General features: G+C 41.9%; 3 protein-coding genes across 6 annotated transcripts in view; 1 reads left to right on the forward strand and 2 right to left on the reverse strand.

Moving 5' to 3' along the window:
• The window catches only part of LIN52 (lin-52 DREAM MuvB core complex component), a 116,617-nt gene extending 107,511 nt beyond the window's left edge, over nt 1–9,106 (reverse strand). For 2 of the 3 annotated variants that reach the window (XM_080807640.1, XM_080807642.1), the window contains exons 1-3: nt 9,075–9,106; nt 3,953–4,027; nt 2,087–2,124 (exon numbers count right to left, since the gene is read on the reverse strand). In XM_080807640.1, coding sequence (XP_080663766.1) covers nt 2,087–2,124; nt 3,953–4,027; nt 9,075–9,105 — 144 coding nt within the window. In that variant the 5' untranslated portion in view covers nt 9,106. The remainder of the gene's footprint in view (nt 1–2,086; nt 2,125–3,952; nt 4,028–9,074) is intronic. The other variant, XM_080807641.1, reaches the window with a different exon arrangement.
• A 487-nt stretch (nt 9,107–9,593) lies between these two features.
• Nucleotides 9,594–17,701, forward strand: part of ALDH6A1 (aldehyde dehydrogenase 6 family member A1) — a 32,046-nt gene continuing 23,938 nt past the window's right edge. For both annotated transcript variants that reach the window (XR_013967200.1, XM_080809610.1), the window contains exons 1-2: nt 9,594–9,738; nt 17,566–17,622. Coding sequence is in view for 1 of the 2 variants with exons in the window: in XM_080809610.1 (XP_080665736.1) it covers nt 9,688–9,738; nt 17,566–17,622 (108 nt within the window). In the remaining variant the exon portion in view is untranslated. The remainder of the gene's footprint in view (nt 9,739–17,565; nt 17,623–17,701) is intronic.
• BBOF1 (basal body orientation factor 1) overlaps nt 11,566–17,701 on the reverse strand; it is a gene marked incomplete at both ends in the record, with an annotated part of 54,382 nt that continues 48,246 nt past the window's right edge. Inside the window, one exon of the mRNA XM_080809630.1 lies at nt 11,566–11,652. Within this exon, the coding sequence (XP_080665756.1) occupies nt 11,566–11,652 (87 nt within the window). The remainder of the gene's footprint in view (nt 11,653–17,701) is intronic.

Raw genomic sequence — 17,701 nt, forward strand, 5'->3', positions numbered from 1 at the left:
ATTTCTATTTATAACTCAAAATATTTAGTTGTTACCAAATATAATTAACTGACCTGAAAAGTAAGTATGAATGAGAATGTAAGAAAATTATGTTAGGTACTTTGTACTCAATCTACTAGACAAAAGCTAATCTAATACTAATAGCTACTGAGAACTGTTTATTATGTCTTAGGCACTATGCCAAGTATTTTACATGCATGATAGCATTTTATACTAAGAATCTTATGAGGTAGCTTCAGATAAGACCACTAAGGCTCAAAAATGTTAGGAAACTTGCTCAGGTCATGGAGAGTGAAGCAGCAGATTCAGGACTCAAATCCAAGTGTGTTTGACTCCAAATCCCTACACCATCCTGAACTCTTCATGCTTAGCCCTTACTGAATGCTAAATGAGCACCGGTCAGCTTTCATACAACCCTAGATCTTGAATAAATGGGACGCTACAAAGTTTAAACTACCTCTGAGCAAATATTCTCAAGGAATCTGAAAGCCACAGGACCTTACTATATTTTTTTTTCTGTTTATTTTTTAAAGATTTTATTTATTTATTTGAGAGAGACAGAGAACAAGTGGGGGGAGAAGCAGCAGAGCGAGACGGACAAGTACAGTGAGTAGCCCAATGCAGAGACTGATCTGATGACCCCAAGATCATGACCTGAGACAAAATCAAGAGTCAGACGCTGAACTGACTGAGCCACCCAGGTGCCCTTAGGGGGGCCTTAATATTTAACTCAGCACCTATGACTCTAATAATAAGTAGAGAATACTAAGCACATAGCAAGGCACAGAAGGTTCTTGAACTTTCATTGTTACAGTGGCTCTTCCCTATACAGGCAAAGAAGAATTCTACAGTTTATTTTATTTTTTTAAGATTTTATTTATTTATTTGACACAGAGAGAACAAGCACGAGCAGGGGAAGCAGGAGAGGGAGAAGCAGGCCCCCTGTTGAGCAAGGAGCCTGATGCGGGGCTCAATCCCAGGACCCCAGAATCATGACCTGAGCTGAAGGCAGACACTTAACCAACTGAGCCACCCAGGCGCACCTCTAGAGTCTGTTTAAAAACAAAATTTTAAAAATTTAAAACTACTTTTAAAAACATTTAAAACTACCACACTTCACTTAAAAAATGAGAGTCATAGTACAAATCCCCAATAGCATGGTTTACTAGATAGAGCATGAGTTCTGTAATAGATGTAACTTGCATTCAAATCCTGGTCTGTCACTCATTAGAACTTGGGTAAATAATTTCCAAGGTTCTCTTTCAGTTAGTGCCTTTTTTTTTTTTTTTTTTTTTTAAAACACTGGACTCAAATGCTTCTGCATATAGTGTTAAGAGTATGGATGCTAATAATCAGATAGTGGATTCAAAGCCTGGTTCTGCCATGTATAGCATATAACCTTGGATAACCTACTTAACCTCTCTCTCTATGCCCATTTCCTTGTTTGCAAAATTGGGCTAATAATAGTACCTACACCCCACATGGTTTTGTGAAGATTAAGTAATACACATAAAGTACTTAGAAGAGTGCCAGGGATATGGTAAGCACTATGTAAGCGCTAGCTGATTCTATAATCACGTTCTCCTGCTTGTGGGATTATAAGAGAATATACAGACAGCATCGAGCACAGCGCCTGCTGCCCAGAAAGTACAAAGGTTGTGGCTCTAATGGATGTCTTCCTTTGCTTTTTGATGAGCCACTGAGAAACTTCAAAAGCCAGTAAAGAGGTATAAGATAAGGTCAAATGCATCCCATAAACAACAGAGAAAAGCTTCAAAATCATGGTTTGGGCAAAAAAGAATAGTGATGTTACATTAAAGATTTCAACGGCTTTACCTTAAAAGCTTTTAAGCTAAGAAAAGAGGCTAATAGGCAAAAGTCAAAATGCCAAAACGGAATATCTGAACAGAGGAAGACATTATTATCAACATGATGATAATATACACAGATTTCCAGGGCTCTAGTTACAATCTGATTGGAAACCTATGATATTTTACTTGAGAATAAGAAAACAGGGGATATTTGAACTTTTATTAAGGAGCAAAACACTGGATAAGCTTCATTAGGTAAGTGAAATATTACTTACACTTTTAAAGGAAGCTGCAAATTCAGCGACACCTGGTACTGAAAAGAAAAAACACATTATTTATTTATTTAATATACATTTTAGTGCCCCAGATAGAGAGGAGCCAAATACTAAGAAGAAAACAGCCTTGTCTTCAAGGGGCTTATAGTCTGGAAGAGGAGAAAGAGTAACTCAGTAACTAATACTGGTTAAATGCTCCAAGAAAGATACCAGGCATGATGGGGGCGGGGGAAGAAATCTATATCAGATTGAGGGGGCAGGAAAAGTTTCCTAGAGAAAATGCCTCAACCGAACTTGCAAGGACAGGAGTCAGCTGGATGAGAGAATGGGGAGATACACTATCTCTTATCAGAAAGTTTAAATTTCTTTTTTAGGTATTCTGTCTTGTCAGGGATTGTTAATTGCGTAATTGTTTATTTAAATGCTTCAGGGGAAGAATCACATTAGAAAACATAAAAGATAAAAAGCAGATATTCAGGGGCCCTTGGGTGACTTAGTGGGTTAAGCTTCTGCCTTCGGCTCAGGTCATGATTCCAGGGTCCTAGGACCAAGCCCCGAATAGGGCTTCCTGCTCAGTGGGGAGGCTTCTTCTCCTTCTCCTTCTGTCTGCCACTCTGCCTACTTGTGCTCTCTCTGTCAAGTTAAAAAAAAAAAAAAAAGGCATGGGGCGCCTGGGTAGCTCAGTGGGTTAAGCCTCTGCCTTCGGCTCAGGTCATCGTCTCAGGGTCCTGGGATGGAGCCCCACATCGGGCTCTCTGCTCAGCAGGGAGCCTGCTTCCCCCTTTCTCTCTGCCTACTTGTGATCTCTCTCTGTCAAAAAAAAAAGGGGGGGGCAGATATTTAAAAATAAAATACTGTTCAACTTCACTAATAAAGAAATATGAATTAAAAATAATAAAAATTAGTAACATCCAGGGGCACCTGGTGGCTCAGTCAGTTGAGCTTCTGATTCTTGGTTTTGGCTCAGATCATGATCTAAGAGTCATGAGACTGAGCGCACCCTCTCACCCCCACTCCTTCCCATCAGCCTCTGCGCTCAGCATGCAGTCTTTCTGAGATTCCCTCTCTCCCCTTCCCTCTGCCCCTCCTTGCCCTCTAAAATAAATAAATAAATCTTTTAAAAAAAATTTTGGTAACATCCAATATTGGCTGGTATGTAGGTAAATGGGCATTCTCAGACACAGCCATCCTCTTCCTTGCGCACAAAGATACATTTTGAGTTGTTTGTAATATCAAACAGTGGATCTAAGGTATCCAAATAGGGTAGGAATATATAAACTACAGTTTATCTATTATAATAAAATACTTTAGGAAAATGAAGTAGATTTATACCTACTAACATAGAAAGAGCCATTAATAAATTACTAGGTAGAATGAGTTAAGCTACATTAGCTTAAGCATGTACATATGACCCCATCATTGTACCAAAAAACCAAAAACAAAAATAGAACAAAAATCCAAACAAACCCAAAAAACCCTGCTGTATACTTTAAAAATAAATATTTGTTTACCTATATAATCATAAAAAAGGTCAAAAGGATTTGTATCAAACTATTAATTGTGAGTTTACAAGAGTGAGTGAAGGAGGTGAGGAACTACTACTTTCTATATCTCTGTACTATGAACTTATTACATAATGATTCAATTTTTTTAAGGCCCTCTATCATTTCCTGAGTCACACTGTGTCCTGAAAAAGTTAAACTACCAGACAGCTATTCCTAACATTAGACCACAGAATTCAGTCTCTTCCCTGTGAAGTAAAACCAAAATTTTAACCATTACAGTTAAATGATAACCAAAAATATCTCTCAAAATAGCACTGGGTTCTGCTGTATTGATTCTGATATCAAGAAACCAAAAACTTACACTGTTCTGGCCAAAGGTCTGGTGAGGCACGGTCAAGTTTTTCAAAACTTAGCAAAGATGCTTCCAGATCTGTCCCTGGAACAAAACACCAAGAAGAGCCAAGAAGACACAAAACACGTTAATTTATATCTTACAGCATTTTAGTCTCAAAGAACACAACAAACTGGAACATTCACTTGGAAGTCTTTTTTTTTTTTTTTTAGAAAGATTTTATTTATTTATTTGACAGAGAGATGGAGAGCGCAAGCAGGGTGAGGGACAGGGGGAGAAGCCGACTCTGGGATCATGACCCGAGCTGGAGGCAGACGCTTAACTGACTAAACCCATGTGCTTCAGAAATATGAGTTATATAACCACTGATACTCCTGGGGCATGATACTATACAAATAAATCATTCTCCTTCATCAAACTTCACGTCTCTGATCTCTAAAATGGGAGCAACATTTTAACAGGGTATTAGGAAAAATAAATCTCAACAAACCCACCTGCATATTCATTCATACTCTTAGACTTTTCCCAATTAAGACAAACTCCTCTGAAGAGCTCTGGATGTCAATTTCTCTTGCTCTGTCAAAGACATTATCTTGAATAATCTCTCTTGCACAATTTCTACCTTCTCTCCTGGCTCATACTCAACAGCAAGCAAGCCTGCTTTAGAATTCCCCTTCTTTGAAAAAAAAAACTCTTCCGTGACCCCATTACCTCCTTACTCCTCCTTCATTACGAAAGGTCTTACGTCGTCTATCCTGACGTCTCCACTTCCTCACCTCACGTTCTCTCCTTAACCCAAGACAATCGGGCTTCTGCTTCCCTATACATGGAGAGTGCTATGGTCAAGGTCATCTGTGACCTATGTTGCTAAACCCAGTGGTCACTTCTCTGTTGTCTGTGACTTCTTTGCAGCATTTACACACTGACCACTCTCCTTGAAAAACTCCACTTCTAGGGCACCTGGGTGGCTCAGTCAGTTAAGTGTCTGACTCTTGGTTTCGGCTCAGGTCATGATCTTAGGGTTGTGAGATCAAGCCCTGCATTAGGCTCCACACTCAGCGAGGAGTCTGCTTGAGATTTTCCCACTTTCCCTCTCCCTCTGTCCCCCCCCCACCCTCACCTCACATGCTCTCTCTATCTCAAATAAATAAATAGATCTTAAAAACAAAAGAGAGAGAAAAGAAAAACTCCACTTCCAGCTTCTGTAAAATTGGTTTTTCTCCTACCTCACCAACTCCTTCCTTACTTTCTTCCACTCAGGTCCCACCCCAGGCTGGTTTCACTCTCTACCTAAAGCCTCCAAAGAGATCTCATCTAGCCCCATAGCCTTTACCATCATTTATATGTCAATAACTCCACATTTATATTTCCAGTCCCTATCTTTCCCAGGACTTCAGAAGTATAGCTAAGAGGCTACTTAACAAAATTCTCTGCCAGAACTCTGATAACTCTCAACATCCTTGTCCATTTACATGTGTGAAAATCTTTCTGAGTCCAATAATTACGTTCAAAACCACCTTCATCTCAAGAAAGAGCTCCACCATGAACCCCAGTTCTCAGATCAAAACCTAGAAATCATCCATACTTCATGCCTCCCTTTCCTTCAACCTTCCATTACAATCCATTAGTAAATCCAGCAGTTTCCATCTCCAAAACACACCATGAAACCAAACAAATTAACCAAAGAATCATCACTTCTCTCGCAGATACTTCAGAAGCCTCTCAACGGTTCTCCCTGCTTCTATTCTTACCTCTTCCCCTTTCTACCCAAATCTGTTCTTCACAAAGTAGCCAGAACTGATTTTTTTTTATTTTTTTTAAATGTCAATCAATTTGTGTCACTCTTCAGAGTAAGGGACTTCTTCCCAGCTAATTTCATGAATGTATATCGCCCATGCCCTAAAAATAAATCATGCATGATCCAGCCCTTACCTAATTCTTTGATACCATTTCTTTTGCCACTTTTGCCTCAGCACACCATAAGTGCTCAAAATTAATAACAATTAATATTTGTTGAATACATATTTTGTGCTCAGTATCCTAACGAGTTACATTAATTAATGATCTAAACAGTGGTTCTTAACATTTTCTGGGTGAGTCTCATCTCCAAAAATCTGGGGTGGGGGGGGGCAGTTACAGCCTCATTCCCTGGAAAATGTACATACGTATAAAATTTTTCAACATGTATTTTTCTCTAACCTGAAATTTTTCCCCCAAATAGTCTAAGGGAATTTCCAACAACATTCTAATCGGTAAAGAACTCAACCCTTAATAAATTGCCTTAACTAAAGCATCCAAAAATGGTAACAAAGAAAAGCTGTGTGTAATACACAAAATTCCAACTTTCAAACTCCTTAGGAATATTAGTGATGGGAAGCTCAACCATAACAAAAGTGAACCTATCGAGAATAGGATCTGATAACAAACAAGGGTGGTCTTATGATACCACAGTCTGGGGCATAACTCAGATTCTGCTATGAGTGTTACTCTCACACTAAGTAATTTCAAAGTTTTCCTTTTCAAAGAAATCCCAAGCGGGTGGCTGGGTGGCTCAGGTGTTTAAGGGTCTGCCTTCAGCTCAGGTCATGATTCCAGGGCCCTGGGATCAAGCCCCACATAGGGCTTTCTGCTCAGCAGAGAGTCTGCTTCTCCACTTCCCTCTGCCCTCCCCCTCTGCTCATGTGCGCTCTCTCTCAAATAAATGAATGAAACCTTTTCTTAAAAATCAAGTATGCAAATAGAGTGAGTACAGAGATGGCTAGAAGACCAATGGGGGAAAAATGTTTCCAATATTTTTCCTAGCCAAAAAAGTAAAAGAAATAGAGAAGACAGGAAAAAAATTAAATACAAGGGACATAGCTCTAAAACCTATAAAACTTAGGGGCGCCTGGGTGGCTCAGTGGGTTAAAGCCTCTGCCTTCGGCTCAGGTCATGATCCCAGGGTCCTGGGATCGAGCCCCACATCGGGGTCTCTGCTCAGGGGGGAGCCTACTTCCCTCCCCTTCTCTCTCTGCCTGCCTTTCTGCCTACTTGTGATCTCTGTCTGTCAAATAATTAAAATCTTATAAAAAAATAAATAAAACCTATAAAACTTATAAATATAAAAACAATTTAGTAATAAACTAAAAATCTTAATAGCAATTACTTCTATCACCTGGCTGATTTTTTTTTTTTTAATTCTGGTAAGATATACATAACAAAATTCACCACTTCAACCATTTTTAAGGGTACAATTCAGTGGCATTAAAAACATTCACACTGCTGTGTAACCATCATTACCATCCATCTCCTGAATATTTTCACCATTCCAAACTGAAATTCTCTACTCATTAAATAGTAACTACCCATTCCCTTAGCCAACTTTTTAAATATCCTTTTTTTCTGGCAAGAAAAAGTACATTTTAAGACAGCATCCAGCAAGGAGAAGGAATCGCTCTCTCTCTCTCTCCCTTTTTTTTTTTTTTTAAGATTTATTTATTTGAGAGAGAGAGAGAGCAGGAGCACAGACAGAATCCTCAAGCAGACTCCCCATTGAGCATGGAGCCCCAGGTATGGCTCAATCTCAGGACCCTGAGATCATGACCTGAGTTAAAATCAAGAGTTGGCTGCCTGAGCCAAGCAGGCACCCCAGGGAATCTCTTTTGACTCTGAACACCCATAATTTCTTATACAGTATGCACATGTGCTCAAAAAACCTAACACTAAGTTAAGTGAAACCTCAGGCTAATATTTTATTTATGTAAATATTCTAAAAGGTCTGCCGCTTGCCAGACACTGCTAAATTCTGGGATCCAACTATTAACAGGACAAGATTTGGAGTTTATAAACCACCATGAAAGGGGCAAACAGAATAACCATGCTGACAATGAAGGTATGAGATAGTAAATAATAGTGAAGCCAGGCAACTCCAGATACTGTGTGTTCTGGGAAATCTTCTCTGAGAGGTGACATCTAACATGAGACCTGACATTATCTCAGGATCGTAGGATCGAGTCCTGCTTCGGGCTCAAGCTCAGAGCGGAGTCCGCTTGAGATTCTTTCCTCGTCCTTTTTCCTCCCCCTCCTCCCACACACGTTCTCTCTCGCTTCTCTCTTTCTTTTTAAAAGGGTAAAAAATAAATAAATAAATAAGAAAGACCTGAAAGTGCAAAAGTGTTTACATGATTGATTAATCTTTTCCTTTCCCAAAACATTATGCCTTTCACATGATGGGAACTCAGTAATAGCTCTCCTGGCCTGAATTTCCTTATTCCTGAAACAAACTTCCAAGATTTTTTTCCAAACACAAAATGTGTTTGAGAAGAAAAAACCACATACCAATGAAATGGACATGGGGATGGTGGCGGTAGAAGCAAAATTTAAGTGAGTTCAGAAATGACTGCAAAACCTAACTAAGGCAGAACCGTGCGCAAAAACATGTGGTTATACCAAAACCACTTAATTGCTATCTGAAATGCCCTACATCTTAGACAACATATAAACAGAAATCATTCACTCACTCATCCTGGGGAAACAACATATACAGTAGAAGCAAGAGTGTATGAGATAAGTATATGACCACACTGAAGTGTTCAATTCTCATCTTCCTCCGGACTCTCATTGGGAGGGGCCATGATAGGGAAACGGTGCCAATCTACCCAGACAGGAGAGTATCAGGTTTTGCTTGCGGCTTAATCCCGGGATGAGGTCAGCCACCAACCCTAACTAGGATTTGAGAGAATCGTTCCAGATGCTCCAAAAGAAGAAAATCGACCCTTCAATGGGGTGCCCTGAGAAGGAGAAAGCTACACTAAGTCACCGCATTTACCCCAGCAGTATCTCCTCCTCGGCCCTGCCTCACCCAAATGGGGCTAAGGCAAGGCCAGGGCGACCCTAGTCCTTTCGCCTGGAATGCGCCCCACGAGGGTGCCCTTCTTCACCCTCTTGGTACTGAGGGGAAATCGGGCACCTCCAGAGCTTCTGTGAAGAACCGCCGAGCTTGAGGACGAACACGCAGTGGAAAGGAAAAGTGGAAAGCCAAGAGTTGGAGCCCCCCCCAAAAAAGCGTTAGTCTACGGGGCAGACAGAGTGGAAGTCTCCAGCAGAGCAAGGAAGGAGGTTGCAGCGGAAAGATCCCTAAGCCGGCTCTTACCGTCTGTGGGAGACGCCATCTTCCAACCCATGTCACGTGACGTGGTCAACCGTCGGCGGGAAAGCAAAGATCCATAAACCACGCCCCCCCCCAAGAAATCCTATCCTCAACTCGCAGCCCCGTCTCATTTCCCCGCCCTATAGGGCAATCTTTGCCTAGCCCCGCCCCCAGTGCTGGCCACACCCCCTCGCGCAGGGAGATGAGGTGGAGCGGCTGCAAAGTTCTTGAAGGGTCTTATTTATGTTCCTCGAAGAGGGGGTGGGGCCGCCGTCGTCCGTGTGGCCAATCGGGGTTCCCGTTTAGGGGGCGTCTCCTCCGAGGGCTCAATACGGAGTACCCTAGCCAGGGGCGACTGCCCTACCTCCGCCAACAGAATTTGCTGAGGTGGGAGGGGGCTAGGGCTCTTCCACTTTTGACCAATCGCATATCTCTAAGACTGGGACTAAGGGGTGGAGTCAGGTGTTAGGGCTAGTGATTGGCTGGAGGAAATAGTCTTCTCCACCAATGAGGCGGTGCGGCAGGATTGCGGGGGCTAGGCCTGGCGGCGGTAGAGCTTCTGGGGAGTCACCCGCAGTAGGGGTACGTAGAGAAGGACAAGAGGCGGCTGAGGACCATGGCGGCGGCGGTGGTGGCAGCGGCGGCAGTGCGGGCCCGGATCCTGCAGGCGAGTGAGGGTGGTACCGAGGGATCGCGAAGCTAAGAATTGCGTCCTTTCCATCCCCTCTGAGCCAAAAAACCCTTCTTAGCCGACCTTCCTGTTCCCACCAGACCCGTGCGGCCCGGTCCCACCCCTTTACTTATTATGCGCCCTCGTTGGGTGCTGGACTGTCACCCCTGGCCCGCTGCCCTTTTACTCTGGGAGGTTCTCCTCTAGCTCTGGCCCACTCTCCTCCCCCAGCCCTCCCAGTCCCTGCAGCCAGTCACCCTTGCTCTATCCCTCGTAGTCCCCTCTCACCTCTGTGCCAGTCACCTCTCTCACACCAGAAATTCCCTTTCCTGGTCACCTTTGTTAGAGTTCTTTCCCCTGCCCAGAGCTACCAGATTGTTCCCTTCCGCCCCACGCTACTTCACTGTCTGATAATCCATGGTGAAGGAAGGAAGCGCACGAGGGGGAGGGTCAGTGAATGAACTTTGAATCTCCTTCTAGAAAGCTTACAGGAGGTTGTCCCCAAAAGCAGCTGTTTGCTGAGCTGTTTGCCCTAGCTGTGTCTCTTTGCATTTTCCACAGGCTGTAGACTGTCCCTTTTCTTGCCAAGACTTTCAGTTAGACTTTTTCGCAAAGTTTCAGGATTCACGCTCGTGGTAAATAAGGGCACATAGTTATGCTACCAGTATGTCCCAAGCACATGCCAGGGACTAAACGTCTCTTTTTTAAAAAATGATGGAACACGAGATGAACTAGATTGGTTAAGCATATGCCTTCAGCTCAAGTCATGGTCCCAGGATTGTGGGATCGAGTCCTGCATCCCGCTCCTTGCTCAGCGGGGAGCCTGCTTCTCCCTCTAAATGCTGCTCCCCCTGCTTGTGCTCAGTCTCTCTCTCTCTCTCTGACAAATAAATAAAATCTTAAAAAAAAAAAAACTGCTTCATATGTAGAAATAATTCTCTTTAAAAAAAAAAGAAAATGAGGTAATTAACATCTCTACAACAGGTAATAGAAAATAAACAGGAAGTGTTAATTCCAAGTTCCTAACCCAAAGTCAGCTCCTAGTATATCAGCACACCCTCATCACTGGCCCATGGTGGGGATTGGGTCCCTTCTGAAGTTGGCCTAAGGAGAGGTGGTAGAGCTACAGGAGCTGCATGCCTGAGGCCTGTGGTTTCTAACTCTGTTCATAGCCCTTCCCCAGTTTTAACTGCCTAGCAAGGACTTAGAAGGTGCGATTTCCTGCAGGAAACATTCTCCAACCTACAAGAAACAACATTGCCCTTCTTACTTGTTACATCCATCCTGGAAACTTCTTCCTCTATATTGCTGGACTTGTAGATAATATTAGTACTTACGAGGTTGCAGTGAATTCTACTGCAGAAACTTACATTTGTAATATTCTTAGCAAAGTCAGCAAAGTTTCATATTTAAATGCTATTTAATGGGACAGCGTGGAGCATGGGCTGGAAGAATTTGTCAGATAATCTGGCTTACCTATTTCTTGCTGTGATCCTAGTTCTATTTTTCTAGTATCTTTTTTTTTAGTAATAGGGATACAAAGTTTCCACCAAGTATTTTCCATTACCAACTTATCCTTGAATTCCTTTACTAAAACTAACTTTTTTTCCTTTGCTTCCCCACCATGAGTGAGTCACTGATCCTTAAGAAGGTATTTTGCCATGAGATACCTGAGTGGCTCAGTTGATTAAGCATCCAGATCATTTTGGCTCAGGGTTGAGGGATGGAAGCTCTGTGCTACGGTGGAGCCTGCTTAAGATTCTCTCCCACTCCCCAACCTTCTGCCTATCTTTAAAAAAAAAAAAAAGTATTTTGTCCTTTAAATCAAGGAGAAGAGTCTTCCTTCCTATGTACTTTATTGTGGAAATAGACACTATTTTCTGATTCATTTGAAGAAACTTCTGAGTTGACCTGGAAAAGAACAGAAATAGTAATCCTTAGCCACAGAGGAGTAACTGTAACACAAAACTTTGATAAAGGGGCGCCTGGGTGGCTCAGTCATTAAGCGTCTGCCTTCAACTCAGGTCATGATCCCAGGATCAAGCCCTGTGCCGAGCCCCATGTGAGGCTCAGCAGGAAGCCTGCCTCTCACTCTCCCGCTCCCCCTGCTTGTGTTCCCTCTCTCGCTGTTTCTTTCTGTCAAATAAATAAAATCTTTAAAAAAGAAAAGAAAAGAAACTTTGATAAAGAGTGGTCTAGATTCTGGCAGTCACGAATTTCAGAGGATCATCGAAAGGATCTGTAAAGGAAAGAGTTCGTGTTTTCAGTAATTTTAAGTACATTTGGTCCTTGATGTTCAATGGCTAAACTTAAAACTTTTTCACTTTACGGTGGTGTGAAAGCAACACATAATTGTATTTGGAATTTTGAGTTTTTATGCCCCCCATGCCCCAGTGAAATGCAGTATGATACTCTTGAGGGACGCTGGGCCTCAGCAGGGGTCACAGCTCTCCGTCAGCCATGTGATCACAAGGTTAAACAACCAATACACTTACAACCATTCTGTACTCATACAACCATTCTGTTTTTCACTTTCAGAACTGTATTCAGTTGATTACATTAGCTATTCAGCACTTTATTATAAAATAGTCTTTGTGTTAGTTGATTTTGCCCAACTTCAGGCTAATGTACGTGTCCTGAGCACATTTAAAGTAGGCTAGGCTAGGCGATGATGTTTGGTAGGTTAGCTATATTAAATACATTTTCAACTTACAGTGGGTTTATCACTCACATTCAGAGATAAGAAAACCAGTCTTAAAGAGACACAGGACTTGCCTTCAGTGATTTGGTTTAAAGAGTACAGGGTTTACAATCATACTTGCATTCTTTCCCAACTCCACCTTTTTTTTTTTTTTTAAGATTTATTTATTTCAGAGAGAGAAAAAGAGAGCATGATCAGGGGGAGGGGCAGAGGGAGAGAGAGAATCTCAAGCGGACTCCACACTGAGGTTGGAGACTGACGCAGGGCTCAATCTCACAACCGTGACATCATGACCTGAGCTGAAACCAAGAGTAGATCGCTCACCCAGGCACCACCTAGCTCCACCACTTTGTATTTTTAAGAAAATTTGTGAATACTGGAATTCATGAATATAATAAAGTCAATTACCTGACAGTTAAGGTGATCCAGGTTCTCCCAAGTAGTGACTGATGGGGCTGAGAATTCAGGACTTGGTATCTCTTTTTGTGTCAAGTACTGTCCCCAGGCTTTGGGAAAAGGAGAGGTAAGTGCAACTCTCACTGAAGGCTCCTCTGTTATATTGAATGATAAGTGCTAACAGTGGGAGTGCACAGAGTACGGCAGGGCTGTAGGGAAACTATCCCAAACTCAACTTGTACATTTCAGGAAAAGATTCCAAAAGGAGTTTGCTTCAGGTTTGAGTTTTGTAAGACTAGCAGAACTTCAGCCAAAGGGAAAAGGGAGTGCCTGATAAAGGAGGAAATAATAGCGAGAGAGGAAGAATTTTGGTGTGACTGATTGAAGGATAGTTTCTTTAGCAACAGTGCTAGTGAGTGTTTCTTGGGAAATGAAGATAGGAGATCCAACTTATCAAAAACTATATGCTAATGTTTTATTATGCCAGATGCAGTGCCTTTTATGCCCTCTTGACGGCAGGGAGACTGCATGCAAATGAAAAAATAAAATTAAGTGGCCCAGAACGCTCAGGTTGGCTGATCTGTACATTTCCTGCTCTGTAAGAGAGTAAACATGAAACATAATTAATAGAAAATGATTGCTTGATGAGTACTCATTCTTTCATTCTGCAAAAATATTACTGAATGCTTACTCGATTCCAGGAATGGGGCCAAGGATAGAGAACACGGCCGTCTAGTGATCTAAGAGGAGAGAGACTTAATAATTAAACTATTATTCTACAATGTGGTATAAGAAATAGAGGAATTTAGGTGTTATATGAGCACTATAACCGGGTGCTTGGCCTAGATTTGAGATTGTGACTTAAAAGCTTCCGACTCTGCTACTTCCCCCTCACTCTCAGGAGTTAACCTTGTTTTTCCCACTTCAGAGGCAACAGAAACCATCAGTTGAGAATTTCCTCAGCTTCTTACTAGTAAACATACAAAACTGACCTGCACTGATGCCCAAAAGTACAGAGGGAGCCAAGGAGTAGGAGTGAGCTAAGCAAATGGGATGAAACAATTGCAGGCAGGAAGGGGCTGCACGTGCACAGGCAGAGAGAGCACAAAACATGTTCCAAATGCCTACAGCATGGACACAAGGAGGACGTGGCCAGCTATGAAACTTGATTAGTAAAGATGCTGTGTGAAGTCTTGTAAGCAGCATCAAGATTAGTTTTTAAGAACAGAGGAAAGCCATTGGAGCTCTTTAAACAATGGAGTAATCTGCCCAGATTTGTGTTTTAGAAAACTCCTCTAGCCATGGGTTGGAAAACCAGATTCAGATTGCATAAGAGTGGAGCCTGTGGGGCGCCTGGGTGGCTTAGTGGGCTGGGCCTCCGCCTTCAGCTCAGATCACGATCTCAGGGTCCTGGGATCAAGCCCCACATCGTGCTCTCTCTGCTCGGCGGGGAGCCTGCTTCCCTCTCTCTCTGCCTGCCTCTCTGCCTACTTGCAATCTCTGTCAAATAAATAAATAAACTCTTAAAAAAAAAAATAAGAGCGGAGCCAGGAAATCTGTTAGGAAACGGTTATTGAAGTCCAGGTGAGAGACACCGATGATAGAAACTGTGGTGATGGCAGGAGGGGTAGAGAAAAAGGGCTGGGTTCAAAGGACTTCTAGGACAGATTGCCAGGATTTGTTTGATTCAGTGTGGAAAGAGGGAGGGAGGAGTTGGGGTGATGTTCAGGTTTCTTCTTGGGTAACTAGGTGAATAGTGGCCCCCTTCTCTGAAGGTGGGATACAGAAAGCAGGGCAGGTGGGTGAGAGAAAGGTGAGTTCAGCTTTTTCATTGTGCACCTAAGTAACATCCATGTAGAGGCGTGATGAGGACACTTAGGTGGGTATTACCTGAAGAGGAAGAGCTGGCTGAGAACTACAGATTTGGACACCATCAGAATCTAGAGCCCCAAGTCACAGGAGCTGATGAAGTCATCCAAGGAGAATGTCCAGTATGAGGAGACAAGAAGGCCTAGGACCAAGTCTTGAGGAATTTAATTAGTTAGTGGCCAGGTAGCAGAGGATGAGTCCGCAAAGAAGGCAGAGAAGTGGCAGAAGAGATTTCAGGACATCCCTGAGGGTGACGAGTGGAAAGGACACAAAAAAGTCCAGTACAGGAGGACCGGGAAGCACCATGGGATGTAGGAAATCACTGGTGTTTAGTCATGAAGGCTGGAGTAGATTGAAGGGTTAGTGGGAAATGAGGAAATAAGGTCATTAGCAAAGAGAATCCTTGCTGTTGGTTGGGGAGAGGTTTAAGGTTCAGGAAAGGATCATTGGAAGTGTCCGTGGTGGGCTTTAGAGCACAGGCAGAGATGGCCTGCAGTTGGAGGAGAGGCACCTTGTCAGTCAGTCCATAGGAAATAGTTGTGCACTTCTGTGCACCACACAGACGTCGCTTAATCCTCACAGAGCTTGCTAGCTAACTGCTCCCTTATAAGAGGAAGGGAGGAAGAAATGATAGGTGGAAGTCAGTCTTGTAGATTGGCTAGTAAGAAGTTGACATTCTCAGCTGTTGGTTTCTGTTGGCTCTGAAGGAGGAAGAACGAAGGTCAGCTCCTGAGGTGGTGCGGGAAGCAGCAGGGGTTGGAAGCTTTGAGAGAATAAGGTTTGAAATAGCAAGGAGTGAGATAAGCTTTGAAGTAGCCAGGAATAAGAGCAAATAAGTGGCAGGGAGATAGAGAATGCAAGGAGATATGAGATAGTAGCAAGGAGATAAGAGAAGTTTCGAAATGACAAGGAGTGAGAGCAGAAAGTGTAAGAATAACACCGAATGAGCACCGACAGCTTGGCTATTTTCCATATCTGGACAGTCTTGATCACAGTAACTGTAAAGTAGGTGAATAAGACAGATGTAGGGGCTACCTTCGTGAAACTTCAAGCCTTTTGGGCAACAGACAAGTACCCAGGCAATTAAAACACAGACCGATAAACCTGATAGGGGAAGTACTGGCTGCTAACCTGGTCTGCGGTGGGGGCAGTCGGCCAACCCGGTGGACCTTTCATTTGTTCTGTAGATACTTATTAAACACCTGCTAGGTACCAGGTACCATGTTGGTGTTGGGAATATGGCTATAAATAAGACCTGGTGGGCTCCAGAGGAGTGTTGATTTAGTCTGAAGTAGCTTTTGTGGGGAATGGGAGAGGAAGTAGATGAGGCATTTGGAAGAACTGTTTGCTGACCCAAAGGACATGCATCCTTTCCCCTGGACAGTACCGCAGGAACACAAATTCTTCCACTTCAGGTAGCCCTAAATCCTTTGGTTAACATGTCTATCTTCAGACAAAATAAAAGATTATTAGATTGCAGTTTTCCTTTATAACCCATTCCAGGTGTTTCAGTTTTCTCACTTTGACTTGAATATTTCTTAAATCAACTTCTATAGCATATATACAAATGAGGAGTTACTTTATTGTAACTGGCTCCTCCCCCCTCCAGCTGGATTATACCCTATTAAATGTTACCTATACGTCACATTCTTTTCCTACGTGTGGCATTTTTAAAAACCGCTTTCTTGAAATAAAATCAATATAAACCATACACATTTAAAGTATACCATTTGATAAGTCTTATATTTATATATACCTGTGAAAACATCATCACAATCAAGATAGGGGACCTATCCATCACCCCAAAAATATTTCCTCTAACCCCTTCTTCTGCATGTCTGCCATCATCCCCAGGCAACCGCTGATCTGCTTTCCAACACTATGTTTGCATTTTTTAGTTTTATATAAATGGAATCGTACACTGTGTACTGTTTTTATGTCTTACTTCTTTCACCTGGTATAATTGTTATAGTTATCCTTGTTACTGCCTGTGTAATGGTTCCTTTTCCTTGCTGAGTACTATTCCAGCATGTGGATATACCTCATTAGTTTCCCTGTCCCAGCCAATGGCAGACATTTGGGTCGTTGCTGAGTTTGGGGCCATTACAAAGCTGCTATGAGCATTTGTGTTCAGGTATTTATATGGGCTTATTATCCTTACATTTGACACCTATTGTGTTAGATACCATCTAAGAGTTTTCATATTAAATATTAATATTAATTAATATTAATATTTAATTATTTATTATTTATATTTATATGTTTATATTTATATATTTATATTTATTATATTTATAAATATATTTATATTATTTTATTATTAATATTTAATTATTAAATTAATATTAAATTAATTATTAATTATTAGATTAATATTAAAATTTGTAGTGACTGGGTGCCTGAGTGGCTCAGTGGGTTGAAGCCTCTGCCTCTGGCTCAGGTCATGATCCCATGAGATCGAGCCCTGCATCGGGCTCTCTGCTCAGCTTCCTGCTCTCTCTGCTTTCTCTCTCTGCCTGCCTCTCTGCCTACTTATGATCTCTGTCAAATAAGTAAATAAAATCTTTAAAAAAAAAAAAAAAAGATTTGTGGTGACTACCATTTTCCAGGCCAAAAGTTAGGGAAATATGGCGTAAAAAAAGGTATTTTGTATTATGATTTATATTATGGTTTCTTATTTTCTCATAGTTTGCTGTACCTCTTTAAAGACTCTGTGACCCTTAAGAGCAAACACCAAGTCCTTTTCCTTATACCCACAGTAACTAGTGTAATGTTAAATATATGGTAGCCATTTGCTACCATATATACAATAATTTTCTGCTCTCATTTATGAAAATAATCATTCTTTTACCCCATAGGTCTCTTCCAAAGTGAATTCCACCTGGTATCCAGCATCCTCCTTCTCTTCATCAGTGGTAAGTTTATTTGGCACTAAAGTTGGACTTCTGAGAAGCAATACGGTTTAATTTGGGGGTATTCCCATTTACCTTCTTA

This window comes from Martes martes, assembly GCF_963455335.1.
Source record: "Martes martes genome assembly, chromosome: 7".
Classification (NCBI taxonomy): Eukaryota; Metazoa; Chordata; class Mammalia; order Carnivora; family Mustelidae; genus Martes; species Martes martes.